The 23454-nt window shown below is 49.1% G+C and overlaps 1 protein-coding gene across 2 annotated transcripts; it reads left to right on the top strand.

Moving 5' to 3' along the window:
- The first annotated feature begins 323 nt into the window (after positions 1–323).
- On the top strand, positions 324–22486 carry SF3B2 (splicing factor 3b subunit 2). Of its 2 annotated transcripts, XM_015411920.1 has the most exons (21): positions 324–555; positions 1428–1474; positions 3157–3234; positions 4224–4475; positions 5135–5243; positions 6819–6904; positions 7973–8078; positions 8671–8750; positions 9108–9308; positions 10007–10141; positions 11315–11395; positions 11950–12177; positions 13256–13405; positions 15247–15336; positions 15932–16039; positions 18706–18813; positions 18945–19087; positions 19211–19312; positions 20345–20444; positions 20531–20716; positions 21443–22486. In XM_015411920.1, exons 1-21 carry the CDS (start codon positions 435–437, stop codon positions 21512–21514), a joined length of 2583 nt encoding a protein of 860 aa, XP_015267406.1. In that variant the 5' UTR covers positions 324–434; the 3' UTR covers positions 21515–22486. The 2 variants fall into 2 exon arrangements, with proteins under 2 accessions (XP_015267406.1, XP_015267407.1); XM_015411921.1 differs by lacking the exon at positions 4224–4475.
- The last annotated feature ends 968 nt before the right edge of the window (positions 22487–23454 follow it).

The following is a 23454-nucleotide window of genomic DNA, read 5'->3' as shown; positions in this document are numbered from 1 at the left end:
CCAGGCCCTCCTGTCTTCCGCCCTCCTCTGAAGTTTGCTCAATTTCATGTTCGTTGCATCTATGACACTGTCTAACCATCTCATCCTTTGCCGTCCCCGTCTTCTTTGACCTTCAATCTTTCCACATCAGGGTCTTCTCCAGTGAGTGCTATATAATCAACTACAAATCCCAGAAACCACCAAACTTCAGTTTAACGAATTGAGGGCAATCCTGATTTCCGATTGGCTATGCTTTCGCACGCGCAGTTGGCTGGAGGCGTTCTGTAGCGCATGTGTAAAAACTATATGCCCAAGATTGCGGAGTGGACCGCGTCGGACTTTTCATTGGTTGGTTGGGATCGCGCGGACTTTTGTCGTTCTCCACAGAACTGTCTACGGTGGCCGCATAGCCTCCTTGGGAACTTAGGTGTTCACCGGGCGGTGTAGAAGGCAAGATGGCGACCGAGCCGCATTCTGAGACCCCGCAGGCGGGGGAGCTTCCCCTGCCCGCATACGGGGCCTGGTCCCCCAACGAGCTCCAGGCGAAGCTGGCGGAGATCGGGGCGCCCACGCAAGGTGAGTGGTGTGACTTCTTTCTGTTGTTCTTGGAGTAGGGACGAAGTGTTTTGTTTATATTCTCATATTGTTAGGCCTTTGGAGGCCCGGAGTCAAATTTTGAGTCTGCTCATTGGGTGCTTTTGAGGTACTGTTTCTACCCATGTCCTACCTCACACAGCTATTGTAAGCCGGAGGGAGGAAGAGCCGCGTGTACCACCCTCGATTCCTTGGAGGAAGGGCAGGATGCAAAAGTAAATAAATGGGTTGTAATCTTCAACATTGACCTGTACGTTTTGCCACGGTTATTTCCCCTTATTGGCAAAGAACTGCATTTGAGAGAGGCATGCCACAGGTCACTCTATGAGTCTATGGCAGGAGTAAGGCTTGAAGCAAGGGAAAGGGGTTCCTGGCTCGAAGCTTAGCTGTTTCTTTGGGGGGAGCAAGAGGAGAAACATGTAGAAAACAGGATAGAAGAAGAATCTTAGTGTGGATCAGGGGAAGAGAAGGTCCTGATTCAATCTTTATTTAGGTGCAGGTATTTCTAAGCTGTATTTAATGATATTTCAAAGGATCACACAAAATTACATCTGTAAAACATTGAAAATCAGAATTTAAACAGTAACAGCAAGTTAAAAATTCAAATAAATTAGACTCTGCCTGAAATGGGGCTTATTCTAAAACAGTTGGAGATTCAGTAGCTCAGAGGCACAAGGAAGCTTGGAGAGCTCAGGTCAGGGAGAGAATGAATTAGCTGAAAGAGAATTTTTCTTCTTTAGCATTCATCCTAGGGGAAGGTTATTCCATAGTTGTGCAGCAACTGTGGTCTTCTGGGGCCATGTTAGTTTACTCAGTGCATGGTAAATGCTATCACCTTCTCTGGTCCTCTCCAGGTAGCCGTGAGGAGCTGGTGGAACGGTTGCAGACATACACACTTCAGGTAGGTCTTTCTTTTAGTTGCTAACAATGAGGTTATGTTTTGTACTGGAGGATGGGAGACTGCTGCTCAGTTCCTTGGTCTCTCACCACAGAGTCCTGCAATGTTCCCAATGCTATTTAACATTGACATGAAACTACTAAATGACATCATCTAGAGAGTTGGGTTGATCTGTCACCAATATATGGATGACCTTGTCTCTATTTCGTACTTCCAGCTGATCCCAGGGAAGCTTTAAAAACTCTGGATGTCGTTTTGGGGTGGGTGGAGGTAATAGCCTAAAGCTTAATTCCTATGTGATAGAAATAACTGCAGGTGAGTGGAAAAACTGATGTGGGAATTAGGGGGTCTTCTGTTCTGGCCAAGGTTGCATTTCCCCTGCAGGAGCAGGTCTGTAGCTTGGGGATGCTACTGGACCCAGTCCTACTGCTGGATAAGCAACTGACAGCTGTGACCAAGAGCTTTGTCTGGTTAGCCAGGTGCAGCCTTTCCTAGGCAGAAAAGATCTGGCCACCATTGTGCATGCCCTGGTAACTAGATTAGGCTACTGCAATGCTATCTACCTGGGACTGCCCTTGAATAGTGTTTGAAAGCTTACTTGGTACAGAATGTTGCAGCCAGCATGTTGACCAACTGCCGTGACAAACTTCTGAGGCTCTGCTTTAGGTGCCCCTGCTTTCTCAGGTAAGGCTGGTGGCAACCTGAGAGAGGGCCTTTTGGGTTGTGGTGTCCTCCCCAGAGATATTTGTCTTGCCCTTCCTATCTCTGTCTTCTGCTAGCAGGTGAAGACTTCATTATCTGGCATTCCCTCAGTAATCCTTCCTTTCTCCATGCTCTATGTTTTTAATCAATATCTCTCTGTTTTTATGTATATGTATTTTAGCTCTGGTTTTTAACCTATTTTATGGTGCATTTTTATACTGCTCTCTTTTTAGTTATTAGCTGCCTTGGTGGCCCTGGCTGGGTAGCAAATAAATCTTTTAAATAAACAACTGCCTGGGGCATCCTTCTCTTGGAGATAAGGTTGTCCAAAGAGCTGTCTTGTGTGGACATGAGTTCTGTTGGCCTAGCTTGCAGGTTTTGGAGAGCACTGGAAGATAACTGGGTGTTAAGGAAGTGGTGTAGGGGGCGGTGGTACTGAGGGCTCTGTGATGTCAATCTGTGTTGAAGAAAAGAGCATCTCTGACTTTGTATGTGTGCCTGGACATTTGAAGTGTGCTTTCACGTGTATTCAAGAAATGGGAAGTAGGTTTTAAGTAGGCTTTAGCTGGCCTTAATTCATCTGTCCCCCCCCCCCCCCCCCCCAACTGTTACTGGCCCTCCTCTCTATTTGTGTGCATGTTGCATGTCTACATGATTTTGTTCAATTATTTAAATATTTTATATATGCACTCTATTTTAAATGCTGTTTTAACATATTCCGTGTCTTATTGTTGAAATGTTTTGATATTTACTGCCTTGGGGACCCTGTTTGGGTTGAAAGCAGCACAGAAATGTTTTAAATAAATAACAAGCAATTGCAGAAAAAGATGCTGATTTAGAGTTCCCTTATGGTCCTGTACCCTTTCTGCTGTAGTAAGGTAATGTTTTGTAGTGATCTGCATCACACCCAAACTGTTCTAATGTAAGCTTCCTAGTGCAGAGACTGTTCAATCAATGCTAACAGCAGCTACTCCTTTTTGCAGACGGGTATAGTGCTCAATAGGCCAGTTCTGCGGGGAGATGAAGGAGAGAAGCCAGCCCCACCCCCCATGCCGGGACAGGTGAGTGATTCATCCAAGAACACAGTTGGAAGCTTTGGGGGAAGGTCCACTCGTACAGCCAATGCTTTTGCATTCGGAAGGTCCCAGATTCAATCCCTGGCATCTCCAGGGGGAGGTAGCATGTCTGGGAAAGACTTCTTTCTGAGAAGAGTAGATTCAGGTGGGTAGCCATGTTGGTCTGAAGCAGCAGAATAAAGTTTGAGTCTAGGGGCACCTTTAAGACCGGCAAAATGTTGTTGGTTTTAAAGGTGCCACTGGACTCAAACTTTGTTCTGCACATAAGAGTAGACAGCGTAAGGGGTGAGGAGTTAGTAGCAGCTTCTGTGCTTGTGTGACACATCTTTTTGCTGGGTATTGCTGAAACTTGAAGCGGGTTCTCTTTGCCAAACCTGCGCTGTTTCCTTAAAAGCTTCTTTGCATTGTGTATTCGCTCTTCAAAGAACAGCTCTTGCCTCCGGCTTTTATCATGTGACAGCAGGGACAGTCTGAAGCTTCAAAATGTTTTAAAAGAGTAAATTAAAGCAAGAGCCCTATACCTTTCATTCTTAATAAAACGAGATCCTCTAGAAAGTGGTAGAGGCCAGAGAGCCACCTGCAGCCTTTAACAGAATGGCTGAAATTCTCTGGCAGTCCATTAAAAACAGAAAAGTGCTTCTTCATGCGTTTGTGCTAAGCAGGTGCTATGCTGTTTCTCCCTGTTCAGAGAGGCTTCTGGTTATGGGAAGGTAGGAGAAGCTTGGCTGTGTGCTTCTAAGCCTGTCCCGACTGCTGTGAGGCAAGGGAGCAAGAGGCCTCATGCCTGGCCTTGCAGACAAATTATGCCATCATGGAACTGCAAAATTACGTTGTCACCTGCACAGTGGCATTCTTGGTGCTCATTTTATTATCAAATAAAAGGAATCCTTGACTGCTGTGCCATGCCCTGTGGGATACGCAGGACAGCTTTCAAGCCCAAAGCCTCCCACGGCTGCCTTCTTTAACCTCTGCAGCTCTCCGGGATCCCTCTGCCGCCGCCTCCGATGGGGATGCCACTGATGCAGCCCCCACCACCCCCTCCGCCTCCCCCCGGCATGGGCCTCAACTTTCCCATGGGTGTGGGCCCCCCTCCACCGCCCCCTGGCCTGGGGCAGCCTCTTCGCATGCAGGCAGTGGATCCTTCTGCGTTGCCTGAGGAGGAGCGGCTGAAGCTGGCTCAGCAGCAAGCTGCCATGCTGTTACAGCAGGAGGAGAGGGTGAAGCAGGTATGGCTATGCTCTTTCTTGTTACGTGCACTGGCTTTGCACAGTGGTGTGAAGAATCCCGGCAGCAGGGCATGCGTTGAGCAGCTGGTGTTCTCCCTGTAGCCTTATGCAACAGACTGTGCAGCCCTGGTCTAGTCAGAGGCATAGGATTCCCTTGTCTCCCTGCAGTTCATCCTTCAACTCACAGCCCACGGACCCAAACCAGTTCCTCTGCAGCTCTGCTCTTCATTCTCTTATCACTGCTGCCCTATTACTGTTTGTGATGCCTGTTTGACCCCCTTGCTCTCAGCTTGTGGCACACTGGGGACAGCCAGGACACACTGCTGAATGCTTCCTTCCCTTAGATACACTTCCTGCGAGGTGGGACATGGGGGAGAAATTAGATCTAGGGCGGGATATCGATCCAGACTTTTAACTGTAATGTCCGTTTACGCTAGCTCTGTTTAGCTTGCTTCAGCCTGGCTTTCTTAGCTAGGTCAGACTTGGAAGTCCAAATCTTCCCCTCCCCACCACCAAGTCTGGCCAGGTCAGTCTAATAGGATTAGAATTGAAGTAGCCATTTTCTGTGACTTGGGATCGTCCCTGGATCCTGGGGGTGGGGGTGGGGGTTCAGCTTCAGGAGGCTTGAATCTGTGTTGTTTCCACACTCCCCTTCTTAGGCTGCTGTACTTATGGAACAGGAGCGCCATCAAGAGATGTCCAAGATGTCTCCCTCAGTACCAAGGTCTGCTCCAGACATGGGCCCGAGACCTCAGGGGCTCCCAAGAGGTGAACTTCCTTGGGTAAAAAAGGGGGCTGAGGGTTGTTCACACAAGGAAGGCAGATAAGTGTTGAGCAGGCTTGCAGAAGCCACTTAGTTGGAGGATGAGCCTTTTTCTGGCCTGTTGGTGTGTTCTTTTTTGGTCGTTCCCCCCGCCATCCTTATGAAGGGGGGCATGTTTATAGTGGGATGTCCCCAAGTTTCCCCTCTCTGGCATTCTAGGAAGGGTGTAGTGTTCCCTGCTTTGGAGTGGACAGAGACACCTTGGAAGCCTGAACTTTGTTTCAGTGATACTCGGGTGAGGGGTCCTCTCTCTTGTTGGTTTTTCTCAGTCTGAACCAAACAGAGCTTCAGTTGCCTGGTTTATTAAACCCTTGCTGAAGTCCCAGAGAAGGGTTGAGGCCATCTATGATAGCTAGGCAGTGAGTTCAACTTAATCTAAATGAAGATCTCACAATTCCTGTTGTATTTTCTGGGTTTCCTTGTCCAGGGATACAACTTTGAAAGAATTGTCGTGGTTGTAAGAAACTCTGAAGGTCAACCGCCCCTTCACAATCATATTAATCCCCTCTGCCTTCCATCTGGTGGTGTTCTAAAAAATTTAAACCTGAGAGAGTTAGCGATTTTTTTTTTTTTAAAAAGAAAGCTATTGGAGAACTTTAGTGGAGTTCTGCTTCTTAGATGAAAACATCCAGGGTGTTTTGTGTATTGTAGAATACACAATGCTGCTTTTCTGGTTGATTGTCTGCTGGCTGTGATAACTAGTCTCGTAGACTTCACTAAGTAGGAGTGCCTGTCCTTATTTTGCCCTCCTTCTGTGTCACGAATAGCGTTCGTCCCCTGGTCCTGTCGACGTCCGGGTCCGCAACGAGGGGCGTAGGTTAAAGTAATATGAGGCATAATACCACAACAACCTCAGAACTCTATAGGGAGAGCCACGAACGGGTCTCTCCCTATTTATCAGTCCGAAACCCCCCCGGACAGTGTTACTTCACAGCTGTTTCCCAGGCCTCATTTCGTTCTGATCTTGTCATCCCCGGCTGTGTGTATTTCTCCTCTTTATTACCATAATACCCATCCCCTCGTTTAAAGGAACAGAACTCTGTAGCCTGTGCGTTCAGCTTCCATCCTATCTGGCCCTGCGGGACTTCTTCTTCTTGGGTATCGTTGGCCTCTTGGTTCGGGTAAAGAGAGGGGTTCGCGTCTTCGGTTTTTGCACCCCCTCCGATCTCCCATACTTTTCGTGGCTGGGTTCTCGCTCTTCCATTCCTTCTCTGACTCAACAATATCTTTCCGTAATGTGCCTTTGTGTCCTTTCCTGGGGTGTCTGGGGTAGGTGCCGACTGCTCCTTCTGAAACTGTGGCACTCCCAGGAGTATTTTGGCCAGCTACTTTGAGCTCTGATCTAGATCCAGTCCATGTGATGATGCAGGCAATCCCTTATACCCACACTGAATGCTAAAAATGGGACAAGCTGGAAAACCAGTATACGTTTTTCCAACAAGTGGGAGACTGGTAGGCTGGCTGTGAGTGTTGCTACTTTCCTGTCCTTCCGGGCATTCACTTGCTTGCCCTGTTCCTAGGGAGTACTCCTGTGGTATCACCAATAAGCCTGCCAGGCCCAAGACCCCGAGGCCCTCCACCTCCACCTGGAGAAGACAGTCGCGAGGTGAGGCTGGTTGCTGGGGGGCTGGGTGTCTGTGGGGAGGGGGTTAATATGACCTGTTTGGTCTGCATGGGGAAGTCATCTGGGGAGGTTTCAAACATTTGGGAAGCAGTTTTCAGACCTGTACAAATCAGGCTGTTTGGGATTGCAGAGAGGGTACTGGGGTCTGAGTGGAAGACCTGAGTAAGACACTGGGTAAAATTCCAGAGGAAAAATCCAGAGAGATTGTGCATGCCATCTGCCACGCAAGGCAGTGCTGAGTACAGCTATGGAGCCAAAATTCAGGACACACAGCAGAGTGGGAGAACATGTTGGGAGATGGTCCCAGCTTTAGACAGAGGAGCTGGGGAATTAATAGGAAGCAACTGGTCTTTGGAAGGGGCGGAGGATGCTGGTGAGCTCAGAGTGAAGCCTTCTAATTGGGTGGAGGTGTGGCAGATTGAGTTCCCATTACATGGCAAATCTTCCGAATGAGGACTGAAAGGGGAGGGATGCTAGAGAGGGTCTGGGTGTTGCATCACCATGAATTAGAGGTCCTCAAGTCCATACAAGCAGTGAGAAAACATTAGTTAGATGCTGATGTCGCTGGAATTTCATTAGGTAGGAGTGTATCAGGGATAGGAGGCGTTGAGGCAAGAGCCCCTTTCTCGAGCTGAAATACTTTGAACAGTAGTCTAAAAAGCTTTTGGTGACAGAACTGACCAGTTTCTTTCTAGCCAGTTCATATGTCTCTGAACACATCATGCTGTCCATGAACTTTTCTTTTTTTAGCTTGCCACTGAGGGTGTAATGCAGTCACACGGGGAGTCTCTACTCCTGCCGTCTTGGCTCCCTTTAGTCTGTAAATGACTCAAAATTTCACTGTCTGGGTCCCATGTGAGTGGCAAGCACGAGCTGGTCGCAAACCCAATTTGAAGGGGTGGGGGGAGGCCAACAAAATGGAGGCTTTCCTGGTCATGGTGACAGGTACCAGTCTTGATGCTTCTTGGGACCGGGAGGTGGAGCTGTTGACTGGACTAGGGAACTAAAATGAAGCCTTTTGTGGCTGGTAAGACTTGTTTTGTCTTCCAGATGGATGACTCTGGTGTGGGTCCCAAGATCCCTCAGGCCCTGGAGAAGATCCTCCAGCTGAAGGAGATGCGGCAGGGAGAGCTCACCGCTGTGCCCAGCGGTACAGGTAACAGGCTCCTTGCCAGGCAGCATAGGCACATAGGTTGAAGGTGTAGTGCAGGGTTCTCCATAAATGGTCTTCCCCCATGGGCTCACTTCAGGTGTTATGGCTGGTACCTGCTGGGAATAATGGAAGCAACTTACGAGCAGTGACACACAAAACCTTTCAGGAGGTACGGGGGAGCGGCCATTAGTGTTCTACAAGCTTCTTGTTCCTCCTCCATAACTAACAAAGTTATGTAGAATTGGCGGGTGTTCTCTGTGCTTTACGTGAGTTATGTGCGTAAAGATTTCTCTTGCCTAACGGTACGTTTTGTGTGTTGTGCCCCTTGGAGCACCAAAGCCCCCATTTTTGTTTAACTACTCGTCTGGCCCCTGAGTTATCTCTAGGTGTGCTCAAGCTAATCCTTTCTATCATAAGGGCGGGAAACTTTTTTTCTAGTAGTAAAAACTGAGAATGTTGGGGAAGAACCGGAGGGTTTTGTGGGAATTTCTGTATTGGCAGGGGGATGTTGGGATCTCCCGCTCAGTAGATGAGGGGTATGTGTCGCCCCTCCCACTTTAACTGTCAGCTCCTCAGACTTCTGCCTTCCTTACAGATGATGACATGGAGATGGCCTCAGCCGGCATCTCTGCTTCAGATGCAGAGGAAGATGCATCCACTCTGTCCAAAAAAGAGGTGAGGAGGCCCTGCTCTTCTTGGCTTAAGAGTCAGGAACCTGTTTTTTAAAAAACCACCCTCTGCACCGCTGTATCCAGGTAGGAGCGGCAGCCAGTAGCAACTTCTCTGTGCAGCATGCTGTTAGCCCTCCAGTGCTTGACCTATGATGGCCACTGTTGCTTCCCATCAGAGCATGGCTGTGGCTTTGAAGTTGCACAGGAACAAGGTAGATCTTACCTGGGAAAGCTCTCCAGTGGGAGCCGAACAAAGTTTTTCCCAGGCTGGCAGAAAGGGTATGTTATAAGGAATTGGGGGCCCAGGGGAGAGGACGCACTGCTAAAGAGCAAGTGACAATTAAGCCCTTTTTGTTGGCAGAAAAACCGAAAACGGCGGAACCGGAAGAAAAAGAAGAAGCAGCAGACAGCCCAGAAAGAGGGCGCAGCTACCCAGGAGGCTGAAGGGCGTGGGAAAGAGTCAGGGGCTGAAGCCCCCGTGGAGATTGAGTATGTCACAGAGGAGCCTGAAATCTATGACCCCAATTTCATTTTCTTCAAGAGGATCTTTGAGGCTTTCAAGGTGAGTTGGAGCTTGCGGCTTAGTGGTGTATTTCTCTCCTTGTTCTGTTTACTTCCCTCCCCAAAGTGGAGTAACTCTAAGGAGATGGCAAGAGCTGGGAGCCTGCTAGGGAGGGATCATGGTTGCTTCCTTAATATCTGGAGCGCACTGATGAGGCTATACAGTTAAACATGCTTGTTTCATGGGTAAAGTTCCTTCTCACCCCTTTTGGGAAAGGTGTTTAGAAATTGTCTTGGGAAAGTGCCCCTGATTTAAGAAATCAGACCCTATATTTTAATGTCAACAACAATGTGGTTAAATGCTTTCCCAGATTTATGGGGAAACTGCTGCCCCCTCACCCCCAGTTCTTGTAAAATCCAGAATCTTCTGTGAGTCTCATATTTGCAGACTCCAAAAGCATACCTTTCCCATGTGCGGTGCATTGTTAGCAAATTTTAGAATTGTTCCAAAACTAGCAGGGAATGTCCCACTTTTGAGTGAAATTTGGGCCTTTTGGCATTCTATCACGAAAGGCTCTCTAAAGGGGCCAGTATTTGTCTATCTAGCCTTCTGGGAAATGTGGTTGGAATTTAGGTATGCCATCCAGTAAAGAAGTAGTAGTCTGAATGTGGTAAGGATGCCTGCCCAACTTTCCTTCTTCATGCTGTTTCATTTTTGGAATCTGCTGGCTCCAGCTCTTTGACCTTCTGTCTCTGCAGTTGACGGATGATGTGAAGAAAGACAAGGAGAAGGAACCAGAAAAGGCAGACAAGGTGGCCAGTTCAGCTGCCCCCAAGAAGAAGGGCTTTGAGGAGGAACGGAAGGACAGTGATGACAGCTCAGATGACGAACAGGTAGGAGCTGTCTCTTCCCCCCTGCGAAGGAGAAGTCTGTGATTGACTGCAGGTTGCAATAACTAAGAGTAAAACCTTCATGTTCAAGGGCAGTCCATCTGTGGTCACTGGATAATAATGTTCAAACAGCATGGTGTGGGAATCTTTCATGCCACCCCCACCCCCCCGTGAGCTTTGGGGTGCCCAACATGGGGCCCATGGGCACCATGGCATCTGCCAGCACCTTTCCTGGTATCTACCAGGTGCCTTTAGAAATGGGCAGGGCCAGATGAGGCTTTTGCCCAGCAGTGCTTGTGATTGGCTGTGCAGATTTGAAGGCATCCTGATAGACAGAGCTTCTTGTTAGGGGAGTTCGCTAAAACCTAGCACAATCTCCCCCCCCACCCCCCCCCGCAAGTCTAGAGAGAGAAGACTCAGGGCTTTGGCTGACAGAGAATGATAATTCTTAATGTGTGCTTGAGAGAGTGCTCTGTTCTCCCCACCAAGATGGCATATTGAACAAGATTCAAAGTTCTTCCTTTATAAGATAAAACAGGCTAAAGGTCAGGGCCTAGTATTTGGGAAAAAGAGGTCCAACCATTCCATTCTTAAACATAATTCACTCTACTCTCTGTTTATAGTACATTCCACATTCCTAAGAGGGACCTGAAGAAAACAAACCTTGTACGTTTCCCATGAAAGATAATAAAGGCACCTGACCCTTGACTGAGATATGGTTGCTTAAAGATCAGAGGGTCAAAGAACAGATTTACAGTGGCAGGATTACGAAGGAATAGAACATCTTTGAAATGGATCGAGTCAACATAGGCTTACTAATCAAAGATCTTAAATCTTTGATAAATTCTTGACAGTGAAATAAAAGAATTTTAACAAGTCAGCATGAACTGTTGAAGAATTGCTGTTGAAGTTATTGATAATTTCACCCCCTGACATTTTGTGGTTGGCTTTGCCTCCTGCAGCAGCCGCTTGGTGGCTGTGCCCACCACCCCATCTCAGAATTCAAAGGTGCCCGCAGGCTCAATAGGGTTGGGGACCCCTTTTCTAGGGGCGTCCAGGGTGGATGTTTTTGTGGCAGGGAGGTTGTTGTTGAAATCTGTGTAATGTTTAAAGCAGAAATGAAATACAGTTAACAAATAATAGAAATGGCAGCCTGTCCTTCTCTAATACGCTCAGGAAAAGAAGCCAGAAGCCCCGAAACTCTCCAAGAAGAAGCTGCGGCGAATGAACCGCTTCACTGTAGCTGAACTCAAACAGGTACTGTCGAGTGGGGGGTGGGAAAGCAGGCGCACTGGCTTAACAGGTGAAAGAGGAATCGAAGGACTCTTCCTTCTCTCCCCCTGATTTAATCAGGGGTTGTTTTCTCATTGGTTCTTCCTCCAAATCGTCCTCACTTATTGGTGGTTGTTATTTGAGAGTCCCCCGAGGGCGGGGACTGTTGCCACTGTCCCTAAGTCCCATTGTCTGGGGTGTTCTGCGAAAAGGAATGTTGGGACATCCCGCTTTTCTGGGCTGGGTGCAGGGAGAGGTGCTGGGGGGCTGTCGCCTGCCTCTAGGTTATTATACCTTTTGATATGGATTCCTTGCTTTAATGTTCCTGTGTGTTTGTGGGGCTGGGTGTGATGGTTCAGCAGTTGCTCTCTGTGTGTGTGATTGGAGGCACTCTGAGCCAGTGGGCTTGAAGCGGGGCACAGCCTCTGAGTCATGACTGAGTCAAGCCTTTCAGGCCCCAGAACAAGCTACTGTCTGGCCTTTGGGGTCTGTGAAGTTTTCCTAGTTCATCCCTGTGTGTGTGTGTGTGTCCCCCACAGCTTGTGGCCCGCCCTGACGTGGTGGAGATGCATGACGTGACAGCCCAGGACCCCAAACTCTTGGTCCACCTGAAGGCCACCCGCAACTCCGTCCCAGTCCCACGGCACTGGTGCTTCAAGCGCAAATACCTGCAAGGCAAGAGGGGCATTGAGAAGCCGCCGTTTGAACTGCCCGAGTTCATCAAGCGCACAGGGATCCAGGAGATGAGGGAGGCCCTGCAAGAGAAGGTAGGCTGTCACCACACTCCTCTCCAGAAAAGGGATCTCAGTAGGGCCAAGGGTCTGTAGCCTTTAGTGCAGTGAAGTTCATGCTGAACGTGAGGCACTGGTAGTGGTGTCCCAGAGGGTGTCTTTCTGTGCTGTTCTTCTCATTAGCCAACCTCAAGGGAGTGCCAAGAATCTGCCCAGACTTCACCTTTGCTCTGGCTTTGAGAGAGAGAGAGAGAGGAGAGAGGTATCATGAGAAGAGGTGGAGTGTGGGTGCTCCACTACAGATGTTCACCCTAATGCAAGTGATTCAGGGGACCCAGGGCTGCTTCCTTGGAGTGGGTTCCTCTGTACTGGCAACTCTTCCAGAATGCCCAAACCTTCAAAGCTGTCTTGTACCAGGTCCAGCCGTGGGTCCAGCTAGCTCAGTATTGTGTACTCTACCTGCCAGTGACTCTCCAGGATTTCAAGCAGAGGTTGGACTTTCCCAACACCTGAGATCCTTCTTGGGTTTAAGATGCCCAGAATCAGACTTCTGCTTGCAGAGCTTTTTGCTTTATCTCTGAGCCATGGCCCCTTTTCAGAGAATGTTTCTGCCTGATTGCAGCAAAGCGTCTATGATCCCTAGCCAAGGTTGCACGTGCCAAAGGAAAATCCTGGTTGTGTGCTGATGGGAACTGAATCCTGCACTTAATTGCAGTGATGCAAAAACGATGTTTAGCTTTCATACTCTTTGGAAAGGCGAGGAGCTGTATAGCGCACTGGCCATTGTCAGTCTGGCTCCAGAGATTCCAGCAGTGTAGCCTGCTCATGCCCTGCGCCATATCCAGAAGGAATATGTGTTTTTTTCAGAAGGGAAGCTGAGATTTTGCAATTGAATGGAATCTCAGCAGACACACCCGGCTGCCTGTATGACTGAGCACAGGGTTTTAACGGCACAGAGGTGGTGATGCCGGGTACACACACCTGCAGGTAGATGGCCGCCTCCTTTTGCGGCAGGCACCGTTTGGTTGCCAGTCATCTGAATCTGTCCCTCATAAGGAAAATGTGAAGCTTGCTGTGGTTGTGTAACTTTCTCCCCTGCTGTGCCCCCTCCCAGGAGGAACAGAAGACCATGAAGTCCAAGATGAGGGAGAAAGTTCGCCCCAAGATGGGCAAAATCGATATCGATTATCAGAAGCTGCATGACGCCTTCTTCAAGTGGCAGACCAAGCCGAAACTGACGATCCACGGGGACCTGTACTATGAGGTAAGGGCCTTGACTGCTTGACCCAGTCTTTTCCCTTGGGGGGTGGAGGGAAGGATTGAACATAAGAGACGCCAATGTTGGATCAGGCCAAAGGCCCATCCACTTCAACACTTTGTCACACAGTGGCCAAAAATATCAGGAGGTCCAGCAGTGGGGCCAGGACATAAGAAGCCCTCCCACTGCTAACCCGACCGCTCTGCAGTTTCATGGAGTGCCCACGAGTTCTTGTATTGTGAGAAAGGGAGAAAAGTACCTCTTTCTTTACCTGCTCTTTCCCATGCATAATCTTATAAACCTCGATCATGTCACCCCTCAGTCGTCTTTTCTCCAAGCTAAAGAGCCCTAAGCGCTTTAACCTTTCCTCATAGGGAAAGTGTTCCAACCCTTTTATCATTCGAGTTGCCCTTTTCTGCACTTTTTCCAAAGCTATAATATCCTTTTTAAGGTGTGGTGCCCAGAACTGCACACAGTATTCCAAATGAGGTCTCACCATTGATTTATATAGGGGCATTATTATATTGGCTGATCTGTTTTCAATACCCTTCCTAATAATCCCCAGCATAGCATTGGCCTTTTTTTAATTGCAGTCACACACTGTTTTGACATTTTCAGTGAGTTATCTACTACAACTCCAAGATCTCTCTCTTGATCTGTCTCTGCCAGTTCAGACCCCATCAATGTGTATTTATATTTAGGATTTTTGGCTCCAATGTGCATCACCTTGCACTTGGCCACATTGAACCCCATTTGCCATGTTGACGCCCACTCGCCCATCCTTGACAGATCCCTTTGGAGTGCCTCACAATCCTCACTGGTTTTCACCACCCTGAACAACTTTGTATCATCCGCAAATTTAGCCACTTCACTGCTTACTCCCATCTCCAAATCATTAATGAACAAGTTAAAAAGCAGTGGACCAAGTACTGATCCCTGCGGTACCCCACTGCTTACCACCCTCCACTGAGAAGATTGCCCATCTCTGTTTTCTATTAATTAGCCAGTTTTTGATCCACAAAAGGACTTGTCCTTTTATCCCATGATTTTTGAGCTTACTTAGGAGCCTTTGATGAGGAACTTTATCAAAAGCTTTCTGGAAGTCAAGGTAAACAATATCTATTGGGTCCCCCTTGTCCACATGTTTGTTCACCCCCTCAAAGAACACTAACAGGTTAGTAAGACAAGATCTTCCCTTACAGAACCCATGCTGAGTCTGCCTCAATAGGTTTTGTTCATCGACATGCCTACTAATTCTTTCCTTAATAATGATTTCCACCAATTTACCCGGTATCGACGTCAGACTGACTGGCCTGTAATTTCCTGGATCTCCTCTGGAATCCTTTTTAAAGATGGGAGTGATGTTAGCTACCTTCCAGTCCTCAGGAATGGAGGCTGATTTTAAGGAAAGATTACATATTTTTGTCAGGAGATCCACAAGTTCACATTTGAGTTCTTTCAGAACTCTCGGATGTATGCCATCTGGGCCTGGTGATTTATCAGTTTTTAAGTTGTCTATCAGTTTTAGGACCTCCTCTTTCGTCACCTCAATCTGACTCAGGTCTTTCAACACCCCTCCCAAAATCAGCTGTTCTGGAGTGGGCAAGCACTTCTCATCTTTGATTTGATCTCATCATTGATTTGATTTATTAAATTTTTACCTCACCCTCCTGTCCAGGGCTGGCTCAGGGCGGTTTACAAAACAGCATAAAATTACAGTAAAATTGCAATAAAATACTGTAACAACATATTAATAATAAAACAATTCTGACTACTCGTATTAAAACAAGGGGCAAGGAGGAGCAATCCTGGCCAGTCCCTCGCTGATTGTTCTCCTTCCCTGCCAGGGCAAGGAGTTTGAGACCCGACTCAAGGAGAAGAAACCAGGAGACCTGTCGGACGAGTTGCGCATTGCGCTGGGGATGCCTGTGGGGCCGGTGAGTGGCAAGAAGTGAGGCTGCTTTGGGCTTTGTCTGGAGCCACCTGATAAAGGCCTCAGAGGCACTGTCTTCCTAGGCAGTATTGGAAGAGCTTGTAATGTATTTTAGTGGGTATGGATCCAGCTGTTGGTTAATTCGGTTTATATACCCTGCACTCTGACCACAAGGCCCTCAGAACTGCTTACCTTTTAGAATGCAGTGTTTGACGCCCTCTTTCCCCTGCTCCCCACCTTCCCAATACGTCAACCCCATTTGGAATGGCCGTTGTTTGGATGGTGAGTGCTTGAGAGCTTTAATGTGCCAGAAGCCATGCAGGGAGGAGCCAGGGGCCATTCTGTCTCTGGCGTCATTTGGTGGGTGGTTTGGAATAGCAGTGGCCTGGCCTGGGGGTGGTGGTGCATTTTTGGGATTGATGTGAGGTGTTTGGAAAGGGCAAGTAATGAATGCTGGTGAGGGTGGGGGGGGGGGAGGTGATATTAGTGGGCAGGGCTGGGATGATGGGCAGGACGGGGATCAGTGGAACTAGGGACAGTGTATGTATCCAGGAAGGTTTCTGTAGGCTAACGCTTTGTTCTTTGGGGGGATAATGCAGAATGCACACAAGGTACCACCTCCGTGGCTGATTGCCATGCAGCGCTACGGCCCGCCACCCTCTTATCCCAATCTGAAGATTCCAGGCTTGAATTCACCGATCCCAGAGGTGAGTGGGGTGGGGACATCTTGGCTGCCTTGCCAAAAGAGAGGAGGTTTTGTAGGCATAACTTCTGGCAATACAGAGTAGAGGTTGGTGGCCTGTGTTACTGGTGGTAGCCCAGCCCTTGTGATCCTCTGGGGAGAGAGATTCTGTAGCCCAGCCAGCTTTGCATGGAGCTCCTTGCTTCTCCCAAGCTCTGAACCTGCTAGGGATAAGAGTTCACCCTGAATCACTGGAAGCCTTGCTTAGATTCACCTGGCATGGCCCATGCTCTTTGCAGACTCTCTCTACCGCCTGAAGGAGCTTGACGTTTTAGAATAGCATAGTCAGGAGTCCTGGGCATGCTGCTGGGTCCCTCTTGGTCTCATTTGTAGCAAGTACAAACCAAATTCTGGGCAAGGTAGTTGAGAGGGCGGTGGCTGAACAGCTACAGTCTCTCTTAGATGATGCTTCCATACTGGATCCCTTCCAGTCCAGTTTCCGCCCTTGCCATGGGGTGGCGACTGCGCTAGTCACCCTCACAGATGATCTCCGGAGGCATATGGATAAAGGCGGATCGGAACTGCTGTTGCTTTTAGATCTGACAACAGCGTTCAACATGGTCGACCATGATCTACTGACCCACCGCTTTGCCGAGACTGGGATATGGGGGACTGCTTTAAAATGGCTTTCTTCCTTTCTCCATGGTCGGGGACAGACGGAGGCGCTAGGGGAGAGAATGTCCCCGCAATATCTGCTGAAATGTGGGGTACTGCAGGGAGCGATCCTATGATGTTATTTAACATCTGTATGCACCCCCTCGCCCAATTGATCCGGGGGTTTGGACTGGGTTGTCATCAATATGCCGATGACACCCAGCTCTGTCTATCGATGGACAACCAGCAGGACTCTGCTCCAGATATCTTGGACCAGGCGTTGGTGGCTGTGGCTGGAGGGTTGCAGCAGAGTCGGCTGAAGTTGAATCCAGCAAAGATGGAGGTCCTGTACCTGGGTCGTGGGGGGCGGGGATTGGGAATCAGGCTCCCAGTCTTCGGTGGGGCACCGTTGGTGCCAGCGCTGGAGGTAAGGATCCTCAGGGTGATGCTGGATTCCTCACTTACTATGGGGACCCAGGTCACTTCGGTTGCCAGATCGGCCTTTTATAATCTCCGGCTAGTCAGGCAACTAGTTCCCTACCTTGCCTCCCAGGACTTAGCCACAGTGATCCATGCAATGGTCACTTCCAGGCTAGACTACTGTAACTCGCTCTACGCAGGGCTACCCTTGAGCTTGATCTGGAAATCGCAGCTAGTGCAGGATGTGGCAGCACATTTTTGTTGGCAACGCCTGTGCGGGTGCACATTCAGCCGGTGTTGCCCCAACTGCACTGGCTGCTGATCAAATACTGGATCCGGTTCAAGGTTATGGTTTTGACCTTCAAAGCCCTATGCAGCCTGGGGGGACCATCATACCTGCGGGACCTATGAGCCCCGGAGAGCTTTGGTCAACATCTCCTGGTGGTCCCTGGTCCGAGAGACATCTGCTTAGCCTCAACCAGGTGGAACATGCTCCCATCTGAGATCAGGGCTCTGCGGGACTTGGCACAGTTCTGCAGGGCCTGTAGAATGGAGCTGTTCCACCAGGCCTTTGGTTGAGGCAGCAGGCATTCAATCTATTCTGGCCTCCCTGTCCTGTCTATAGCACTGTTGTTTGACTTTTTCTAGTGCCCTACTGTGTCTGGACACCATCTGGGCACTGGAGTTTTCTAGGGTAATTATGTTCTAATGGGGCTTGGCTATGTGCTATTGCTGTTTATTGTTTATTGTTTTGAAGATTTGTTGATTTTATGTTGTGAGCCGCCCTGAGCCCATTTTGGGGGGTAGGGTATAAATTTAATAAATAAATAATATGAAGAAGTGAGCAGTGACTCACAAAAGCTCATAACCCTGCCACATATTTAGTTTTTAAGGTGCTACCGGACTCTTTGCTCTTTTCTGCTGCTACAGACAGACCAACATGTCTACCCATCTTGATCTAAAGCAGATACAGTTTTTTCTAAAGTTGCATGTTTCTTTAAATGCCTGTCCTGTTTTGGGGGCCAGTCATTGTCTAAATGACAAAGAATCGTAAAAACCAAAATTCCAAAGCTGCTTTCACTGCATAACTTACGTTATACAAACTGAAGAATCAATGATGCTTTAAGAAATGCACTGAAGTTTCTAAATGGCTTCCGCAGTGCATTTAATACCATGGGCAAGGCGGCGCAGCAAACTTTATCTTTCTGGGAAAGCAGCTGTGTCTTCCACAGTGCAGGGTAGCTTTCTAGAAGGGGCCATAAGGCAAGGGGGAGCTTATCAGTGAGTCCCCTAGGCTTGGATATTGCCTTTTTGAGGCAGCCTACAGCACCCCCAGTGGTGGGGAAGAGTAATTATGGCTCCCCTGCTAGGCTGCTCCAGTCAGAAAGGTGTTCATGCCAATAAATACCTCTGCAGCGCACCGGTGGTACGCACACACAACCCTGATTCTCAAGAAACTGTCCAATCAATAGTAGAACAAGGGAGTTTTGCTGGTGTTTGGAGACCATGTGGAGAAGTAACACTGCTTTAAAGGCAAATTGTAGGGTCCCTTCTCAACTCCTCCCGCCTTTGGTTGAAGGAGGCAGCAAGTGACTCTTGTATCTCCTTTCCTTCCAGGGATGCTCATTTGGGTACCATGCTGGGGGCTGGGGCAAACCCCCTGTGGACGAGACTGGGAAACCGCTCTATGGAGACGTCTTTGGGACCAATGCCGCTGAATTCCAGGTATGCCTCTATGCCTGGTGGTGCCAACGTGGGAAAAGAACTAGCTTTTCTCCCCCCTCCGTTTGGCATGTGCTAGGTGCTGTGCAGAGGGTTTGGCACCGATGCACACTTTTGCCCTTTCCATTCCTTAGACCAAGACAGAGGAAGAAGAGATTGACCGGACGCCATGGGGGGAACTGGAGCCCTCTGATGAAGAGTCGTCTGAGGAAGAAGAGGATGAGGAAAGTGACGAAGAGAAACCAGATGAGACAGGCTTCATCACGCCAGCAGACAGGTAGGCGCTGCCTCTTTTCTGCAGTGGAACGGGATGCAGAGGACAGTCTTGCCTGTGGGGTGGAGGGATATAAGTGGGGCTGGTAGAACCAGCTGGATTTTTAACCACTTGATCTCTCCCTAGCGGCCTGATCACACCCGGTGGCTTCTCATCAGTGCCTGCTGGTATGGAAACGCCTGAACTCATTGAACTGCGTAAGAAGAAGATCGAGGAAGCCATGGATGGGTACGTACTGACTCGTCCCTCTCCGATCTGAAGGGACAGCCCTTGGGGAGCCAGAACTTGGGTTTGGTGAGGGCTGTTGGCCTTTTTCCCAGCCAGCATTGCTCCGTAAGTAGCTATTAAAATAGCAGAGAATGTGATTGGGGAGCACCTGTCCCACGAGGGCCCCCCCCCCCAAGAAGTGATCCGTGGCGCGCTGCCAAAGTGCTTGCTTTCCATCTGCAGTATCTCTAGGGTAGCAGGTCTTGGGAAGCATCGTTCCTGTCCCTGAGACTATGGGCCGCTGTTTTCAGAGCATTTCTCCATATCAGAGGTTGTGCATATCCAATCAATTCCCCACACATGCAAAGTTGGGAAGTGTTGAATTTGGCATCGAAAGAATCTCGGATTTCTTAAAACGGGGTCTCTATGCCTTATGAAAACAATTTAAAAGAATTTGTACTGAAACTGGGGGAGGGGGGGACTAAGTGGGGAAACAGTGGATCTGTGCTCTGTAGAGTCACTTTCACTCGCTTTTGGACTAGGAAAATGTAATCTTACAAAACAAATGCACCTGAATTAGGTGAGTATGCAGGATATGTACATGTGTCAGGCTTCCGCACAGCATCTATAGTACATTCAAATAACTGAGGCCCAATTGCGGGACTTCCCGCGCGTGCCATCGGGCCTGGGAGCAAACGCTTCTAGGCGGCATAACATATCTCCTTCCCACGGCCCTCCGTGAGATCACCAAAGCAACTATCCAGCAGCAACCACCTGTGGCCTTGAGAGATATACACGTTCCAGCAGCTAAGCAATTAAGCGCATACATAGGAAAACCAAAATAAAAGAAATTTGGCAGCTTGCTGACAACACGGTGCAGAATTCCAGTTCTTTCAGCTCAGAGTCCTCCACAGCCCTACAGGCTGCAGGGGACAGGGTAGCATCAGAGAGTCCTGAGTGATCCTCCCTCCCTCCCTAATCTCCACTCAGCCGCTTTGTCCTGTCCACTCCAGTGATGCTGTGTTGTTTCCTCCTTCCTCTTGTCCTCTGCAGCAGTGAGACGCCGCAGCTGTTCACGGTGCTCCCAGAAAAGAGGACGGCGACTGTAGGTGGTGCCATGATGGGCTCCACTCACATCTATGACATGACGACGGTAAGGAGGGGGCGAGTTCCGGCTGGCGGCAGATTGCAGCGTCGCTCAGGCTTTCTTGCTTGACCCTTCTGGTGTCTCCCTGCTAGGTGATGAGCCGCAAAGGGCCAGTGCCAGAGATCCAGGGCGTGGAGGTGGCCTTGGCCCCTGAGGAGTTGGAGCTGGACCCTATGGCCATGACACAGAAGTACGAGGAGCATGTGCGGGAGCAGCAGGCCCAGGTGGAGAAGGAGGACTTCAGCGACATGGTGGCCGAGCATGCTGCCAAGCAGAAGGTGAGGCCGTTTTCTAACGCAATGTGTATTAAAAGCCCACTATTGACTGCAGTGGCTGTCATGGAATGTTGACAAAAAGTGCAGCTGCTCTGTACTGACCTGGATAGCCCAGGCAAGCCCAATCTCATCAGATCTCAGAAGCTAAGCAGGATCGACTCTGACAAGTACTTGGATGGGAGACCTCCTTGGAATACAGGAGGCAGGGGCAGGCTTTATTCAGCCACCTCTCTGAATATCCTCCAGGCCCCCAGTAGGGGTCAGTCACCAGAGATCGCCATGACTTCCAGGTGCGCGCACACTCTCACGCATGCATGCACACGTACATATAAAAAATCCAGCAGCCCCCCCCCCCCAAAGTGCAGCTCCCCTGAGGGAAGTGGGAAAGGTCTTGGGTAACTAGTGGGCATCCTTCACATTGGACTTGGGTGGCTTAGAGACCACTCTGGGTCAGTGATACAGGGGTGGTAGACTGGTTGGGTGGAGGGCAACAATGACAGTCAAGGAGTATGAATCTGTATTGGGATGGAGGAGAGGAGGAGGTGGCGGGAGGGGCAAAGCACAAAAATTGGGGGGGGGGTGTTTGCTTTTGCCTGGTAGGAAAAGAGGGTAGTGGCAAAAGAGAGATACTCAAGTGTGTGTGAATTTTCCTGCTGCAACAAATTCTGGCAGTGGCCTGGTAGCTAGACCATGCTGTGACTATCTCTCTCTCTCTCTCTGCTCCCGCAGCAAAAGAAGCGGAAAGCCCAGCCCCAGGACACCAGAGCCGGTGCCAAGAAGTACAAGGAATTCAAGTTCTAGTTCCAGCATCTGTCAGTCACTGTCTTTTGTTGTGTTTGTTTTTAAACCCCTGCCCCTCTCTGACCCCACCTGAACCTCCTCACGGCCAGGCACCTGTGGGCTGTCATGCGCTTATTGCCTCTGGCTAATGACGTCGGTTATTTTGTAAATAAACTCAGAGTTGCTCTCTGGAGATCTCGTTTTCCAAGCTAGTCACCCATCTAGTCCCACTTTTGTACCGATTTTTGGTACTGTTTTTTTTCAGGGACGGGCTGGGAATAAAAGGGTAACTTTGGGCCCAGGGTTGTGGGGAAGTAGGCCTGTGAACACTCGAGGCTCTCGCAGAGTTTCCTTCTGTTAGAGCCGTCACAGGCCACTCCTCATCCCCAGCACAGTATCCAGGCAAATGATGCTGCCAGCAAGCTTCCTCTTTCCACTGCCGATACCCAGAATCAGCCCCTCTCCTTCCCCACCTTGTTGCACTCTCTTTCAGGGCTGCCTCCGAAGGCCTCCCTAGGTGAAGACTGGGAGGGGGGCAAGATTGGGGTACTTTGCAATGGCAGCTGGGGGGGGTGGTCACAGAGGAATGTTGATATTGTTCCAACTGTTCAGGGCCTCTTCTTTCCAGTCCTTTGAACTACAAACTAAAGGTTTCTGCAGAATGAGAAGCATTGGCTAACACGGAATGCTGCACACCAGGAGATTCCAAAAGATTCCTATTCTGAATGGCGGGAACACTCACTCCGTTGCTTCCCCCACTTTCTTGGTGCACAAAGGAGGGACAAGCTGAACTTGTTGTGTTCTCTGTTGAAAGTAGGAACCATTTAGAAGGTCTTTCTCCCTGTTTTCTGCTATCCTGTTTTCTTCCGTAAGTCTTCTGTCCAGTTGCTGAGGCGCTTCCCTAAATTCTTGTTCGGAGACCAGAGAGGGTATGGTGGGCAGGGGGGGATGATTCTCTTCAAGTCCCTTCGGCTTCTGTTCCTTTTCTCTCCCTCCCCCAGTAAATATTAAAGCATTAATGACTTCCATTTCAGGCTGGGTGTGAACACAAATAACTGCTTGTAAAAACATTTCATGGTATGTTAACCGCTATGAAAATCATGTAATTAAGTGGAATTATTTTTCAAGGATCTGACACATCTGGGCCCAGGAGGGGGCAGTATATCCGTACCACTGACTTGTCAAATCATGTCAAGGTTTTTAACTCACCAGTTTGGGGGGGGGGGATTGAGTGCCTTTGTGCTTAATGGAGCCACTCCCTCTGCTGCGGCGGCTGCTTACCAAGGAAAACAAGCCTTTTATTTCTGTTAATCTCCTAGCTTCCAAGGCAGAAGAAGGCACTGCGTTGTCTTGGTCCTCCAAGGACAATCAAGTCCCACGGCTAGAGCAGTTCTTTGGCATTGTGACGCATGAGTACCTTTGTTCTAAAACTTATTCATGCACAGCAGTAGTCCCATTCAGAAAACGTAAAGGATTCTAAATATAAGGGGGGGGATTGCTGTGGAGGCTGCAGTCCTATGTAGAACAAAACCAAAGTCAGTGGCACCTGAAAGACCGACAGAACTTATTTCATTATAAGCTTTTGTGAGTCAGTGCTTATCTCTTCAGCTGCAGTCCTATGCAGGTTCTCCCCCCCCCCAAATAAGTCTCATTAGTGGGGCTTGTGAATTAACCTGGACGTTGTGATTGTAATACCGTAGTTATCCGTCTTGCAGGCAGAAGTTCCCAGGTTCTCCAAGGCTACAGCACTATTTTTTTTTTTACATGAAGTCACAACAGACTTAAGAACCCCAACATGTTTTCAAGGCAAGAGATGAACAGAGGTGGTTTGCTGTTTGCCTGCCTGCATAGCAGTCATGGACCTCCTTGGTTATTTCTGATCCAAGCACTAACCACAGCAGACCCTGATTAGCTTCTGAGATCTGATGAGATCCATTGCAATCCAGGTAGGGCAAGAGTAG

The sequence above is a fragment of the Gekko japonicus genome, unplaced genomic scaffold (assembly GCF_001447785.1).
Source record: "Gekko japonicus isolate JY-2015 unplaced genomic scaffold, Gekko_japonicus_V1.1 scaffold563, whole genome shotgun sequence".
Lineage (NCBI taxonomy): Eukaryota > Metazoa > Chordata > Lepidosauria > Squamata > Gekkonidae > Gekko > Gekko japonicus.
Note: the sequence above shows the minus strand (reverse complement) of the source record. Positions and strands in the feature narration are given on the sequence as shown.

Excerpts from the sequence above, each read along its gene's own strand:
- SF3B2 (XM_015411920.1), top strand. The coding sequence starts at position 435 with ATGGCGACCGAGCCGCATTCTGAGACCCCGCAGGCGGGGGAGCTTCCC. Across the intron at positions 18,814-18,944 it reads CCAATGCCGCTGAATTCCAG|ACCAAGACAGAGGAAGAAGA; the intron begins GTATGCCTCTAT and ends TCCATTCCTTAG. Across the intron at positions 19,313-20,344 it reads ATCGAGGAAGCCATGGATGG|CAGTGAGACGCCGCAGCTGT; the intron begins GTACGTACTGAC and ends TGTCCTCTGCAG.